Genomic DNA, 16,915 nt, shown 5'->3' with positions numbered 1-16,915 from the left:
TTTTAGGATAGAACTTTTACGTGAATAAAAATCGCTATACATTTTATAAAAGAATGACATTCTTACAAATTATTATTCAACTTTCTGTCAGACATCAGCCTTTGATTTAAGGTTCGAAGTATATTTGACTCAAATTCGTAGAGGCTTCTCAATCACAGCGATCGAAGTCATCTCGCTGTTGAGGATATTGGCTATCGTAAAGAGAACGTACTGAACGTGAAAGTACGTGTACCGGACACACGCGTTCGCGTTACAACAAATACATAGTTCGCCATTAACCTCTCTTTAGCCAATAGCATACAATTGGATCGTTGCATGGCAGTATCTTTGAGCGAACTGACGCGCAAAATGCTATCGATTCAATAATTCCAATCTATCATGTAATATTAATATCACGCTCAGTTAGCTCTTGGAATCGCGATCGGCCAATGAGAACTTCGGTGTGGCTTTGTTTAATCATAGTAAGAATAAGACAATTACAATTTTTCATGTCGTTACTGCAAGCGATATTAAAATGAATTATTTGTAAAAAGAATCCATGATAGAAAGGGTTAATAATACCCGTCGCCCAGGGCGTCTTGATAATGATATATCGCGTCTTATCACTGTGCGCCGACTGTTTATAATTAATGGTCGGCCAAGGGGAGAGCCAGTTTCGCAGTTGTATATACTTGAGAGGAATGGTCTATGACATGCCATGGGTCGTTTTAATAAACGATGTCGCGAATGGGTACAGACCAATCGTAAGCGACTGCTTGTCTATGCAACTATGCATGTTTGCATATATGATTCATTTAATTCTTTCCTGAATTTTTTATCGGAAAACTGCGTGGATATAAAATTACAATAACTACGTACATATGCATAATGCAAGTAACTCATTCCAGAGATCGTGTTTCTCAATTTATTTCCAACTTCACCTGTTTAATCTTTCGCTTTCTGGAAGCTTAAATTTACGCACATCAGATACCGATCATTCACACCCACTGACTGACTTATACAGTTGCGCGAAGTTCCTTACTGTCAAGCTTAAAGGCAAAGTAAATAATCGTCAGTCGTAAAATCGTGGAACAACTTTCTCTGTCGCGTCAAGTGTTCTTATAGTTCAAATGATTTCTCTTCTCTTCATCCGCGATTTTTTCAACGTCTTGTACGACATTGCATGGACAATATTCGCACACACATTCTAATAAAGAACTTCCTTTAATTTCGTTTTCATGATTCGATATTTACATGTATTTAGCGATTAATAACAATGTATTTATATCGATTCAAAGAGAGAAAAGAACAAGAGGAAAAACGATTACAGGCGATTACGTGTAGAGATTAGACGCGCGAAGGCGTGCAAGTGCGCCTAATCGTGTTTCGCTTGGATAAAATACCTGCCCACCGGTGCTCAAGAACGCAGCAATTTAACGCGAAATATTGATTCCTGTCATCTATCCGTCCTATTTATTGCGGAAGCGCGCTATCCGTCCGGTATTCAACGTGAGTACAAGAATTATATGATATATCGATAATTAGGGTGCAGCTATTCTTGTGTATTTCGCATTCATAGTAAACACAAGAATTATATAAATATATAATTATATAAATAAAGAGAAGTAGCTATCTGATCATGATCGAAAATCCTAGAAGCATCAGAAATAATTTTAAATGTAGCAAAATCACAATAGCCGGTCGGGTTTATAAAGTATTCGCGTCGGATTGGCATCGGGGGGGATGATTATGCACGTTGTGAACGTTGCTTAGACTTAGCTGTATCTCACGGCACAGCCACGTGGGCGACTGTGTGCGATGGTTGATCATGTGCAACGCCAGATGGCGGATACATGCACCAATACAGGTACAGAGGAAGCGCATCCACGGCGTGCAGGGGTGCGCGTGCGCTAGCGCGTTTATACACACACACGCGGATGCAGCGGGGTCCTTGCTCCCTGGCGTATGTGGGTCAGCAGTCTCACACACGATGCTATTCTTGCGTAACCACTGCATGCACACGACCGACGCCGCTGTGGCGTGCACATGCACACACAGCGAGACGGAAAGTGCAGCCAATGCACTAACCTACGGTCTCTTCTTGAGAGGCCGTCGGCGATCTTGTTGTGTACATTAACCTTCATAAGTATGTACGAACGTCATTCTCAGTTTCTCAAAATCTTTATTATTTATTCGAAACTCTAAACGAAATTAGGACACTTCTGACAACCAGCATTGTGAGACAGAAATTTCATAACATTAAACGCCATAACACCAATTCCATTATTGACAAAAATGACGAATTGTTTCTTTTACTGATAGAAATGAAGCAATATCTGAAATATCTTTAGATATCAAGTCTCAGCTAGTAAGTCCAGTAATAAATTAGAACCACAATTTACATTACTGATGAGAGAATCATAGGATAATTCAATCAATTGCGATAGCAGAACCTTCACTTAATTAATTTTGATAAGGAAATCGTTTTCTTTATTGTTAGACCCGTTTACTAATGTATCGCAAAAGCACGATCTTCTTTAATAACTGCTTGAATACTTATGGAGGGTAGTGTACACGGAATGCATGTGTGTAAGCGCGTTCGTGCCGGGCACAAAGCCACGCAAGCTTCTCGCTATCTCGGCCAAGCTTTTTCGAGGTTCGCGCTTTACCCCGATACTCGTGGTATTTGCTTCATTAAACGCGGCAGAGTTGCAAGCAGGAGGAGAGATCGCGAGAGCATTTCAGATATCGTTTTTTTTTTTTCCTTTCTTCCTCTTTTCGTCACCAGTTTTCGTCGCCTGCTTGCGAGTGGTTTTTAATTGAACGTCGGACGTTCTCGATAATTGGAAAGTTGTGTAACGCGTCATTATCACGGTTTAGGTGTGTACCGACCAGACAGGTCGGTAAATTTTATTCCAGAAATTACTTGTCTGATCGGCCGGACTCCATCCGAATTTCATGTTAAAATCAATTGAGAGAGTATCAATTTAATATGTCAATTGTAAATTAAATGTTGAATGCTAACTAATCTTCAAATACAACGACACGACGTCGTGAAGTATGCATGGAAATTACTTATGCTAGGTCTGTTATATGTACAAGTATGGTTCAATAGTTATGTAACCGAATGAAAGGTTAGAGATTTTGTTTTACATAACAGGAAAGTAAAAATGCCGCTCGCGAACGACTACGGTTTCTGGGCATTCGCTTACATTTCTCCCCTACCTCCGTGCAATCCCGATATCGATATATTTTTTCGCGTGTCTCGTAAATAGTGTATGTAATTATTTTCGTAAATCTATTTCCGTATACGACGCGATAACTATCGTAACAGGAAGCAGGTTACGCGGCGTGTCGCGTGCCGGGTAAACGGAACGCCTCAATAATTAATCGAAAGCAAACAAAATCTTTAATGCCATACACCAAGTCCGGAATCACGGCAAAGATCATTTCGTCTCATGGTTTCTTTGATTTAAATCAGATTTCAAATTACTGTACAAAGTTTTGTGTGCATTGTTAGATTAAAGCAGTACTATAAATCGCCTACTATTAAATTATATCGTATGTATATAATTATTACTTGGTGATTTTTTTGCATTTGTTAATCGAAGTGGATGAAAAATCTTCTTCACTGTGTCACTGTAAAAAAGTAGAATTTTAACGAATTTCTCGACACCGGTTATATATAAATCTGATGATTTCTGCCTGACACGTATTTCCGTTGGATTAGTACCATCATCGTGGAACGTAGTCGCGTAATTTCATGTACTACGGACAGACTTTACCGCTATAGGGGCCGCCGATGGTGAAAGTGACTCTCCCACGCCATGACATCCTAGATCTACTACACTACTCCCTACTCTAATCGCGTGTCTGACTATAGACTCTCTGTTTCTCCTGCGCTGCGCGGAGACCTCTCTTCCTTTTTCTGTCCTCGGCTAGCTGAACTCCCGTTCGCGCGGCTCCGGCCGGCTTCGCGATTGGCTTTCGCTTCTCCGTCGTGCTTCGAGAAACGAATCTACTTGACAATGATAATAAGTCCCCGGTAAAGTCATGCCCACCTCGAAACGCGACGCGACGACATGGCCAAGAAATTTCTCCGGGTCCATGATTTAGAAGGGTAACTGTGGAATTGATGAGTTCTCAAGCGATGAACGCGATCGTTGAGAGTCAAAATTTTACATCGAGGCGGAGAAAGTTTAGCTAAAGATTGTCAATTTATTGCTAGATCTCAAGCTAAATTCGAAGAAGTCGAAAAATACTTGTTAACATTTAATTTGTTCGAAACTTGAATCAGACGAAGAAATTTGTTGTCTTTTATTTAAATAAATTTTTCAAACAAATTTATAGTTCGTGTGCTCGGATAAAGAGTTGTTAATTACAAGCGAAATACGTAGTAACAGTACAAATAGAGTTATTGTACGCAGTAAATTACGCAGACGATTAGGACACGCAATTTTCGTTATCGCAATGCGTTCAGATGATTATAGAATAACTTATATAACGTGACCGGTGGTTGACTGTGAGGGAGAAATCGGAATGTGTGAAAAGTCGAGCAGCGACGAGGCTTGCGTGCATTATCGCGGCGCTGGTAGGTACCGTTATTCGAAAAACCTGGGACTTATCGCTTATCGAGGCGAGTCCTCGCGGATGTGAAACCCCGTTTTAACGCGTCCACCTTTAAATCGACTTATCGGAGGAAGTAAAACGATGCTCTCGTAACGGTATATCTGTGCGGGAATACTAATTTTACTTTCGTACCGCGCTCTCTCTTTTGTGTCGACGAGCCCGCAAAATTTTTATCGTAGAAAACGAATCAAAATCTTGCATAAAAAAAGGGTTTCGTTGAATGCCTCGTTTTCAAGGAGTCTGCGCTCCTTCCGAGTGCCGCAAAAAGAGGATCCTCGATCTCGCCACGTTTACCGAACTTTCTTTTTTGCTCGGAGGAACGAAGACCGTGAGATGGAACGAGAGGGAGAGACAAAGAGGAACACGAGAAACTCCACTTCCTCGAGTGTATCGCGTTATCTCCGACAAGCTGAATTGCTCGCGGGAGCAAGGAAATGGCATTATCTGGGTAAGAGAGTTCTTCGCGCACGTATTAACGACAATAGGTAGCCGGTAACGTTCGTCATTAGAGGCAAGAGGGAATATGCTTGCTGGAATTGATCAAGAAGCAATCCCACTGTAACGTCTTGTATCGATTGGCACTGAACTTCTCAATCTTATTAATACACTCTTGCATGTACTAGCATATAAGATAGCCGAGTATTTTCGTGATCAACTGTGCTTCGATATATGTATTTATGTACATAATAACCTCGTTGCGAGGCAGATATTTTCTAAAAAGCGATTTGACGAGCGTTTGGCTTGTCACTCGTTTGACAATAGAAATCCCTTTCGAAGATCTTGAACGATGCGACGAGTCGAGCATTCGTCAAATAAGATCTCGGTTTTACGTGACGCGCACGAGAGAGCAAAATAGTAGGTAGGGGAGACGAGAAAAAGAGAGAGGGAAAGAGGAAGCGACGAGGCAGAGGGACAGGAATCGTGTCTCTCGGATGCTCGTGAGTCGGGCAACCAGTGAGAACGGCTAGTGAGAGTTCGGTACGTTGAACCTCCGCAGTGAAAGTTTCTATTATACCACTGGCCTTACCTTACTTTCCTACGGCAAGCTCTGCCGTGTTGTGTCATAAGTCGACGGAGTCGCTCGTGGAAACGGCGAAATCCGTTCACTCTGTCATTGCTCATCACTTTCAGCCAAACTTTCTTGTATTTGTACGATGTAGCTATACGTACACCCGGACTAATGATAGTTTTCTATAGGGCACTGTCGAATCGCCGGAAGCGACCCGCCTGATTTACTTTAAGCGAATAACGTGGTTTCGCAAGAAACAAGGAAGTCTGGCCGAAGTCGAACGTTGATCGAGTCTTATGGTTAAAACAGAGATGTGTTTCTCGTACGATCAATCTTTGTTAGTTAAAGTTTTTTATTTTATATATGACATTGGCATTGGATTATATAATTTTGCAGCGTGACGCTACTACATTAACAAAATTACCATTGATAAGTAAAATTCGTCGTACCACTTAAATCTATTAAGTAGATAAAGTTCCTCGTATGAGTTTATGTATACCGAAATTCTTCATTGGCCATGACCAACTACTTCGTCGCACGGATCGAACGATTTCGTCGGATCAGCGCATAATTGCTTTTGCAACACGGACGTTATGTAGGTACGTTCGAGGTGTCGAAACAGCAGGAAGCCCGAAGAAATATTCCCGTAGACGTAAAAATCCTGATGGCTTGGTGCAAAGTAATGCGCGTGAAGTTCACCCGCGTTACGAAACGAACGAGCGCAACGCGAAGTTCCCCCCGATAGAACTGTCGCAATTTGGAGCAAAAGTCCACGTTGTTGCGAAGCCCCCACGTTATTACTGTTCCAGGTTTCTATACATTGCGCAATCAATAGCGCCTGAAATCTGGTGTTCCTTTAAAATTTCGCCCAACAATCTTTGCATCTTTGATCGGCGAAACGTTCGGTCTTTCGACGATTCATCGAGTTTTAAAATAATGATCAGATTGTACAGTAGACCGTTTGTATGTTACGTAATGAACGATTCGTTTTTAGACTCGTATAGTCGAACAATTTTTATTTCATTTGTTCGACGATACCGCGTCGTTGATACTCGTGATCGCGTCGCAACTGCGATTTGCAATTAGCGAAGCGTGCAATTGTGAAATCGCGTTGCGGTGTTATTGACCGGGAGGACGTTGACAATCTGGTTGCACCTCGCGAACCGATTCCGCGAATCTCCCTTCAAAAAACAGTAGTAAAATTACAGTCGAGTCTGCGTTTAAACAATTTATAAAAGGTTGCAAATCTTTGGCTGATCATAATTTAAGAAGTCGAAAACTTTTATCGATTTGTGAAGAGTCGATGATATTATCCGTGAATATTGGATATTAAATTACTCGTGCCCACGGTATATGCGCACCAGCTCCGAAAGGGTTAAAAATATTCTACAGATACTCTTAACGACTTGGACGCGACCAACGTGATTTTATGCGATCAAGTTATAATAAGATTCCTACCTATGTGACGACCTTGTAGAACACTCATCTTCGCGCACATGGTATGTCACAGTTGAGAGCAAAACTTCAAAAAATTGCAATATCCAAATCTCTTCTATGCTCGTCACGGTATCAATTGATCCTCGATCGTTCCACAACGTTCCATAAGGTTAAACATACGTCACAGTTCCCCAGCGTTTTTCACGATTAAAAATGAGTTGTTTAATCGAATCTCGACTATCGTCGTACGAAATCGGGACTCCGACGATACTGCACGATTCATCGTTGCAGCTTTCTTTACTCTTAAAAGAAAATTTTAACACAGTTCACTTTCACGATCGTCCAACGAATTCATGGCGACGATTTACCGCGGTAGGAGTCTTGAGGATTTTTATTCGAAATCGAGATCTCACTGTACGGCTCATAATGACGGGTCTCGCTTTTAAAATGATTTTGGCACGAGTCACTTTCACGAGTGTTCATCGAATTTGCGGTACACGATGCAGTGGAAGTACGACGATATGGAAGGCCGGAAGAAGGCGGCACGCAAAGAGCGACCTAAGAGCGCGGAGGAGCCGAAGTGAACGCCTCGCACAGCCCAAAGTTTTTGGGGCATTCGGTTGTGCGGGCCACGCGAGCCACCGAGGAGTTGTAGATCCACGGTGGTTTGGATGGAAGTGGTGGTGGTGGCACCAGTGACCTCGATACCAGCCGAGGCCCTCCAATCCAAACATGCAATGCCAAAAACTCGACGCGTGTACACGCGGGAACTTTCACTCTCCTCAAAGTTAACCGTGATAGCCAGCTCGAGTTTGCCGGAGAATCGCAAGATCATGAGATCGGGAGAATCGGATCAAAATGTTTCGTTAATATACATATATATGTTGTTTCCAGACTTTAACGTATCGATTATATTATGAAAATGCGAATTTCAATAATTATTGAATGATTTCTTTCGATGCAGAAGATGAAAAAACTAAATATAATTAAGCACATCATTAAATTTAAACATATGATATTGCTGTATTATTCTTTCTTCAATTACTATATTACATTACTGTAATACTAATTCTTACACTGATGGTGGCAAGCAATGCGTATACTAAAGAAATGAAGAATATTTGCACTAATGAGACATTATATCATACGGGTTCTATTCAACATTTTAAATAATTGTGAGTGGTCCTTGAATTGAATGAATTATAAGATGAATTCAATGTTTTTGGGATATGAAAAATCATCGAAATCTTCTTGACCGAGAACTTTCACTGGAGAAGCGTTCGATGGTAGACTGATGAAGGGGAACGTGAAGTTCGAAAAGAAGCCCGATTAATGATTGAGACAAGAAACCGCGATTGGGTCTGTTAACAAACTAGCTCGGCGGGAAAATGTAATTAATTCCCCTTCTCGCGATTTCATCGGCTCGTGAAAAATCTGGCCCCGGTTACGATACCTATTTATCGACGCGGAAGAGCAAAATCGTCGATTAACCACATTTGCACACGCATGTTATATAAGTGTTCTCGCGTATGTACGTTTAGCCATCTACGTGTGCATGCGTGTTCGTAACGAGGGAAAAAATCGAACCCCAAATAAAGAACGGAGAAGTACGAAGCACGGCATTTATCTCGCGAGTCAACCTTTTCTTCTTGTTTCGATTTCACTTTCGATCGAACCGGGACGACCGCGCACGATGAGCGGCTCGATAATGAATACGTGTGACCGATCCTGCTTTGTCGCACGCATCTTTAGATCCAGGATGAAAGATCTCGTGTATACATATATAAACACGTGTGTATAAGAAACTTGTAACGGCTATTCGGTGTTTCACTCGTAACCGATAAGAAAGCAGTAATGAAAGTGTCTGGGATGAAAATTTTTATGCCGGTCTCGTTTCTTCTTCTCTATAGGTCCTTCTTTCTTTTTCTGATCAAGCGAGTGTATTCGTCGAAAGTAAAAGTAGCGAGGGGACCTTGCGGTGGAACGTCGCCATCGCGTGTACATGACATCGAATCCTCCTTCTGCGTCTTCCTTCCCTCCTTGCTCCTCTGGCTTCGGCGATTTCGGGCGCCCGCGCAGTTTTCGGATACCGGTTTTCGGCCCGCAACGATACCATCTTACAGGAAGATCGAAACTGGTGAAAACTGTGTCCTTCGTGGAACAGGGTTACATTACGTCACGCGTGACACGTTACTGCTGTTCGCCTTTCGCTGCATTCAGCCGTGAAAAAATTTGCTAGCTACACATACGTTACATATTTGTCAGCGACACCCCCTACAATGACTATTGAGTTTGATACATTTTGACTAGATTTTGTACAGCTGAATAAATAAAACTTACAGGTGTGACGACTACACCGAGAACGTACGTATTCTTTATCAAACAAAGTTCAATTCATAAAATCTGATCAATGAATGTTTTAATGGAAGCACATGCATACTTGCCTGTCGATACTTTTTCTAGTTTCGCACCTGATATGTGTAATTTGAATCGTCACGAATCGATTGACGCAGGTCGAAAGTCTTTTTCGATGAATGTTCGTCAGTATCGCGAATTAATCGGCGCACCGCAGGTTGTGAAGTAACACTGGGTGAATGATGAACTTTTACATTTTAACCGCACGCGTATAGTAAGTTCATGCGTAGGAATGTCGGCTACGTAAACCGGCTCGCAATGATCGCGAAGTGCGTAGAGGAATTTAAATTTCATACAATATTGCAGTAGACTTTGCACCGAGTGAACGGCAGGCATGCTTGATACCGATATCGATCTCGCCTCTGTGATATCTTTTTTGAGCGAAATAGATTGGGTTTTTCAACATCCCTTACCACTCGTGTCATATTTATCGGCACGTTTTCTAAATAAATCGTGAAACTACATATATTTCTCAGAAGTAATCATTTCTCTCGCATAATCGAAAAAAGCGAAGTGAAAACCAAATCAGACAAGAATAGACATCGAAATAATAGATATGAAAAGTTGACTACTACTATCTTCCCTTATCTACTTCCGAGAGATTAATATCCGTTTAACCGATGCCCGGACAAAATTGAATCTCGTACGTATAAGAAGTATAAAGTAATTGGTCGGCTGAAAAATAATTTAAAAATAGATCCTGGGCATGTGTCATTTAAACTTCAGCTGTCACGTCTCTTGGCACTAATTTTGATTTTATATATGGACCCGAAACATAGCTTCCACATTGTTTTGAGATAATGTTCGAGGCCCGAGGTGCTCGGGAACTTAACGTCTCTGCGATCAAGGCAATAAATGTAAAAGCTTACTCAATTTCCTCATTTTACTATATGTCAAAACTGCGATTCGCTTAATTGCGAATAATCGCAACAAAGAATCGCAACATAAAACAAAGACTCTATTATTAGTAGCTACAGCAGTTTTCTCAATTTCTAAATTTCACATACATATAGTTACCGATTAGATCAATCGTTCGATTTTCAAATATAAAGATTTTATTACGAAAGTTTGATTGACTTCTGATTCTTTGTAATTGAAACAAATTTAAAGTGTTCTGAACTGATTTGACCAGCGAGCGGTACATTTTGCCTAAGATTGTACGCATCGTCGCCTGACAATGGCACCGTGGTTGGGCAAAATGTTTCTAAGTCTGTACTAGACGATTACAGCGGCTCCGCGACCGACGACGTATTCGTAAGTACGTGGCATAGTGTGGGCAGTGCGCTGTAGCAGTCGTTCGTACCAGCACGTTGCGAGCAGTCGGCCATGGCATACTTACCGATGTCAATCACACCGGCAGGCATGCACCAACGCCTTTGTGTTGGTGCACATGCATATCGTCCGTGTGGTTGCAACGTGTACACGCACGCGCGCGTACACACCCGAGCCGTCTCGAAGACGCTCCTCGAATCTCGTAGCCTTTTGGCCTTTAACCCGATGCAATTTCCTCGAGCATTGATATCGCAGCTGCGTCGGCGCGACGCGGCGAATCGCGCGCGACGATTCTAGTTCTGAACTTGATGAGAAAAACTCTAAAAAAATCGTATTTAAGAAGTGAGTCTCTGGACCATCATCGCGCGAGTCAAGCCGAGGGCTGATCGGTGATAATCGAAATTGAAATGACCGTTACTGCGATTATCGATTTAAATAGTGAAGGATACCGGGGATCGATCGTCGGTTCTATTACATTTTTTCTTGTTTTCGTTGACGCGCACTGATACCGTATCTCACCTCTTTATAACATAACGACTTATTGTCTATAATAATTGAAAACGGTGAGCGTTTTTCCGCTCTGTTTCAATACCACCGGGCAACAGCGATCGCTTATTGATGACCGTGACCGTTCTGTTTTCGAAATACTTGTTTCTCTTTAGTCCTCACTGTGTATTTTCTTCTAGAATTGAAACTATTATAGAAAAGCTGCTTAATTGATCATGTAATAATCTATAGTTTGTTTTTCTTTCCATCTTTTTGTCTTCGCTTTTACTAATCATTTATTAGTATTGAGTAGTCGAAAATAGGTTGAAAAGATTACATTTTACATATATGTATAAATAGAAGTTTAGCACGTACTTCGTTTGCTTTGTTTCTCTCGACAGACTTTATTCCTTCCAAGAGGGTTCGGGTAATATCAGGCGTTCGGTCACGTTTCTCGCTGACACTTGGCGCCATAATTGCCACAACTTGGCAGAACCGTACGCAAACAAAAGTGGTCAGTTTCGGTAAATAATTTTCGATAACGCGTAACCAGTTCGCTTCTCGTTTCCTTGTCCAAAGGCTGTTTGCCAAATATCAATTCTAACAATATGTCGTTCTTATATTTAGATCGAAAGGGTCCGCCTCTTTGATTGAAAAATGAGTTGAATAGAAAATTTTTTATGGTTTATAAAATTAGTTGATGACTATTTCTCTAATTTTAAGAGTATTTTTGGACGACACTCAGAAGATTTCAAATATTTTCCATAAAATTACAAGTTTATCCAATTGTTAGACTCGTCGATGCTTGCATACGCTTTTGCAAACATTCATTCATCATCCAACGAAGAATAATATTTTCTTTCTCGTACTTATTGTAGAAATCTCTTCGGAGGAATAAACATGTTGTCTCGGTGCGATGCGATATTTCTTATTCAGACTTGTTGCATTCATCCAAATGCATTAGACGCGGTTCATTAAAAGCCTCTTGTCTAATCGAGTATGATACAGAGTCCGTGATCTTGATGGAATTTCCTCCGCGATCGGAGACGATCCATCTCGCTCGATGGTTCGCGTTATGTCAGTCGGAACGACAACTTCTCGCGAGATCAAACAAGTTGGAAGCCATAAGGCCAGTCGACGACCATGAGAATCGACCTCAGTGAACGATCGCTGCCAGATATAAATTCCACTTTGGCTAACAAATAGAAACTGAATTTTTCACTGCTCTTTTCGCGATCGTGGCAAGGTGTTCAAGTAGTTCAAATATAAATCACTTTATTACGTATAAACAGCTAAATCTAATTGTAAGTTATATTAGTCAAATCAGATGATTCATCGCGAGCCTATGTTTGGGTATTTAATTTAACCTATGACCCTCGCACTTTGTTAAATATCCAATCTCTCCACAAAGATAAGCTCGCAGCTCCGTGCCATCGCAATCGGTCCTAATCTACAGGAAACGAAAAGGTTCGTAATTATGTTCACACGAACCATTAGATCCTTTCCACCCCTTGCACCTAGTCATGTACAGTGTCATGCACCTTTCGAGTACGCGTTTCCTCCCGTCGAATGGCGTTATTCGCATTCGAATACCGGTACTTGGTGACTGCACGTGTCAGGGTCAAATGACATCATCCGAACGCAAGGATCTTCGCAATGGTGCGGCGACGTTTCTGTCGTCGTAATTTATCCCGGCGTGCGTTCATGCTGCCGGTGAACAAGTATCTAACCACGGAATCCTCTTTAACCGATCGCCGTCTCAGCAAACGACGGTACAAGCGCTTTTGTTCACGTTTCATTCTTGTTCGTCATCACGAATATTTTTCACAGATTTTCTTTTCCCATTGTGCGTGCGAATGTAATCATTCGTCCATTTATCGTCTAAGAATTGTACAACATATGCATCGTGTTGTGAAACGTACATGAAGAATCGTAGATGTCGTTATAGAATTGGCTTCAATTTCTCGCAACAATAAAATTTAATATGAAGTATAACTGATTTACTTGATATAATTATTACTTGATTCGAGAAACGGAACTTTATTTCAGGCATTTAAAATGTGTCTCATTTGATTGTACGAGATATGATTAAAATGTAAAATTGCAAGTAATACCACCGTCACATAATTTGCATTGGAACACTCGACACACTCGCGCATATACTTGTTTTATTCTAAACGTTGCACCGAGTCACCAAACGGTGTTTGAAGCACTCCGCTTAACCCGGTCGCTATTTTCGTCCCTACGTCATGTCAGTTCGCATTATAAAGTCTTTAGTTCTAATCCGTCGCAACAGTAGCGGCACGCAGCAAGACTCACAGCCCTGTTGCATTCGTTAATGAATCACAATAAGGTCGACCGCTCGTTAAGTCATTTTTCTTCCATGTGCAAAAGTGCGCGACGTATCACCATCGGAGCGCCAAACGGATGTATTATTCAGAACATATACAGATATGTACAAATGCTGCGTACATACGTTTCTCTCTCATGGTGTGCCGATCCCGATCCCAATTCCGGTCGAACGTTACGAATTTTTTTCGCGAAACGCGAAGCCAGTGAAATGCCGCGACAAATCGGTTTGCCTTCGAGCGCGGTTTCTCGGATCACCTAGATGATGAAATACGGCTGGTGTTCTTCGTAAGCCCATTTTCCCGCAAAACCGTGCGCGAACGCTTATTAGCGTGTTCACGCTCTTCAAGAACGTAATACGGCAGTACAATATGTAATTTTCACGTCGCGTGGTTAATTTCTCTAATCGTTCATCAAACGCGTTCCGTTAAAGTTCATCGTGATACTGAAACGCACTTCTGCCTGTGGAATGCGACGACGGCGACGACGACGTCAAACCACGCGAAATCACGCCGAAACAGCATCCGAGATGCTACGAAACGCGTATTGGAGTTCGTGGTTCGTAATGCCGCGATTACTGGCTGGTATATTTAGTTTGCGATTGGCATAGGTCGCGACGAGTCTGCTAGTTGTTATCTATTTTCTACACACGTGGCCTCTATAGGAGACTGAGATCTAGCCGGTTATAATCGGTGCCAGCGCGGTATAATAGAAGCTTGGTGACTTTCGGCATAAGGTTTCTTGCTGCCTGTGGTCAATAAGAAAACGACGGATGTTCATGCAAAATAAAGCATTTATAAGAATATACAATTTAAGATAGGCAGGACAAGTGTTCAGAGATTTTTAAAATCTTCAGAAAGTGTAAAAATCAGAAGTTCCTAATGAGAAAAATGTTCATATTAAAAATATATCGATAGTTCTAGTGTAGTTAAAATAATTTGAATATAACTAATTATTCTGTGAAAATTAAAAATATTAATAGCAAAGATAGCGATTTTACTTATTACATATTTGGCACCAGAAGAAGTCTGTATAAATAATCAATCTATTAATTCAAGACTAAATTAATAATAATCTCATTTCTTACTGATACAGCGTGGATAAAAATGTATGACATTTGAAAACTGCTTATAAATGTCCATTAAAATAATGTGTTATTAAATACAGGGTAAAGTATAACACGTTTGGTTGCACTGCTTAAAAATTATATTACACTTCAAACGCATGTCCCGGAGTTTGTCAATTATTGATTAACGATGGAGAGAGAAAGAGAGAGAGAGAGAGAGAGAGAGAGAGAGATTTTTAAATTTAGTTTAAGAAAAGCGATCGTTAACACGTAGAAAGAAAAGGTCAGGGCACGGTCTGAAAAGTACGGATGAATAATTGGTGGCGTGGCCGTGGTTCGTAGTACGCATGATTCGATTCGACTAGAGTGTAGCAAGCAGGCCGGGTGCACGTAACGTCGTTGCATTCGTGCGGCCGTTTGTGTGCCCCGACCTGTCCCAAGCTCACCGTCATTGGGAGACGGCTCGCGTCGAGTAGTGGCGAGGAGGTTGGACTAGGTTAGGGACATCACCAGCTACTGCGCTCATCCGCCAGAATAACTTTAACCGGGGTTGCACAACTCTGTAGTTCCCGCCATGTGCCGCGTGCTCCTTTATTCACCGGTGTCTTTAACACTAGAATAATCACGTATCTCCTAAGTACTAATTGTAAGTACAGAAAGGGTGGGAATGTTTCCCCTTGTAAGTTGAATAATTAGATCTCCAATCATTTTAAGTCGATTATTGTAATATTAATTGCACCGAATCAGGCTCTTTGTCTTTGAGATAAAACAAATAACGGTTGATAAGCCAAAAATAAAAGACGAGACAGATATTTCATTTTTTAGTTCTGCCAGATTTAATAATCACTTGGCGGTGCTTATATAAGTTCTGCTTACTCACGTACACAGTTTTGCGACCTTGTATTCACGAATGGGAAATAGCGCAACCTAGGTGAATAATGTTGCAATTAGCATCGAACATAACATACGTGTTAGCAAAAATATTTACGTTCGGTATATTGCTAACGAAAAACGATGTTTTACGTTTAATAATTTATCAAGCAGCGATAATATTAGGAACATTATCGGCTATTATCTTCTAACTTCCCGCATTTCATTTATACGTGTCGGACTTTGTTAATTTTAGCTTCGCAACGTGCGGATTATTAAGACAACTGAAATGGGGCAATTGGGTTTCGCTCGATTCCTGGTAGCCATGAATTTTGATCGGAAGTTCGTTCTCATCAAAGAATTCCCGCGTTGAAATTCAAAGAGCATGAAAAACTACCATGATTACACAACGGTATCAAAGATGGGTTATTAAAAACTAATCTATCAAAGGCCACTGTATCTCGCACTTGTTCACACGTGACGCAATTGAAATCGTTGCTTCGATTTTTTATGTAATTAAAAGGAAAGGTCTGAACACGACGTTCTTGAACTACTAATAAGAGACCCGTTCGTCCGTCCATTTAACATGTACCTACACCGTGCATTTGCCTAACAATTGTACGACGTAGTCGCGATCGTACACCGCGACACGTATCGGCTATGGTCTCTCACGTATTTATAGATTACAGAGAAATCGTACTGCCCTACTGTGAACGAGCGATCGTGCAAATTGATCTACGATGATCCTGAGAATAGATAGCAGCCAATTAAACAGAAACAATAGCCTTAGGCAACCTGAAGGCGACGCTCACTCATGAATCAATGAAATCGATCGTTAATGCTTTGTTTCTTACATTATTTATCCCCTTTCTTTATTCCCCAATATGACAGTCACGTCAGGAAAGAATTTATCAAACATTTAACTCGTTTCATTTTTTTCAATGAATAAATTTGTACTTTAATACGATAAATCGCGGATAGAATATTGAAATATGGGACACAAGAGTCTTCCTACTTTTAGTAGCCTCCTCAAGGTTCCTAGAACTCACTAAAAAAAATTATTTTCGGATCCTTTAACGCTTGTATCAGCGTTGGAACGAACACGGTGTCGTGCGTTCGCCTTCGAAACTGCGTTTCCTGATCCGGGATGGGTGTTGAAAGAAAGAGAACCTTCGGTTATGGTACGTTTGCTTAACGAATTCACACAAATTTCGTGAAGCAGGAAGACACGCATATGTCACCTGTCGAACGACCTAGACCTTTCGACTTGCACGAAAACCTGTATGCTATGATTTGTATTCATCAACGAACATCGTTATCCTTCCCTTCCTGCTCGTTTTCGAATAGCCACACACAAACGCATCGCCAATTAGTATACGGAGAAAGTGACGCACTATAAACGT

At 41.2% G+C, this 16,915-nt stretch overlaps 1 protein-coding gene and 1 long non-coding RNA gene across 11 annotated transcripts in view; one reads left to right on the top strand and one right to left on the bottom strand.

The window, feature by feature from the left end:
• Hr4 (nuclear hormone receptor 4) overlaps positions 1 to 16,915 on the bottom strand; it is a 129,998-nt gene that overhangs the window by 20,480 nt on the left and 92,603 nt on the right. For 2 of the 10 annotated variants that reach the window (XM_026816997.1, XM_026817004.1), the window contains exon 1: positions 7,076 to 10,401. The exons of 4 other annotated variants lie outside the window; for them this stretch is intronic. In XM_026816997.1, the coding sequence (XP_026672798.1) occupies positions 7,076 to 7,115 (40 nt within the window). In that variant the 5' untranslated portion in view covers positions 7,116 to 10,401. Of the gene's footprint in view, positions 1 to 7,075; positions 10,402 to 13,703; positions 14,457 to 16,915 lie in introns of those variants that run through there. 4 more of the 10 variants (XM_026817006.1, XM_026817007.1, XM_026816998.1 and 1 more) reach the window with 3 other exon arrangements.
• The window catches only part of LOC113464819 (uncharacterized), an 82,403-nt gene continuing 80,085 nt past the window's right edge, over positions 14,598 to 16,915 (top strand). The window contains exon 1 of the long non-coding RNA XR_003389681.1: positions 14,598 to 14,744. This is a non-coding gene — a long non-coding RNA (uncharacterized LOC113464819). The remainder of the gene's footprint in view (positions 14,745 to 16,915) is intronic.

Source organism: Ceratina calcarata, unplaced genomic scaffold (genome assembly GCF_001652005.2).
Source record: "Ceratina calcarata isolate Rehan_Ccalc_2016 unplaced genomic scaffold, ASM165200v1 scaffold554.2, whole genome shotgun sequence".
Classification (NCBI taxonomy): domain Eukaryota; kingdom Metazoa; phylum Arthropoda; class Insecta; order Hymenoptera; family Apidae; genus Ceratina; species Ceratina calcarata.
Note: the sequence above shows the minus strand (reverse complement) of the source record. Positions and strands in the feature narration are given on the sequence as shown.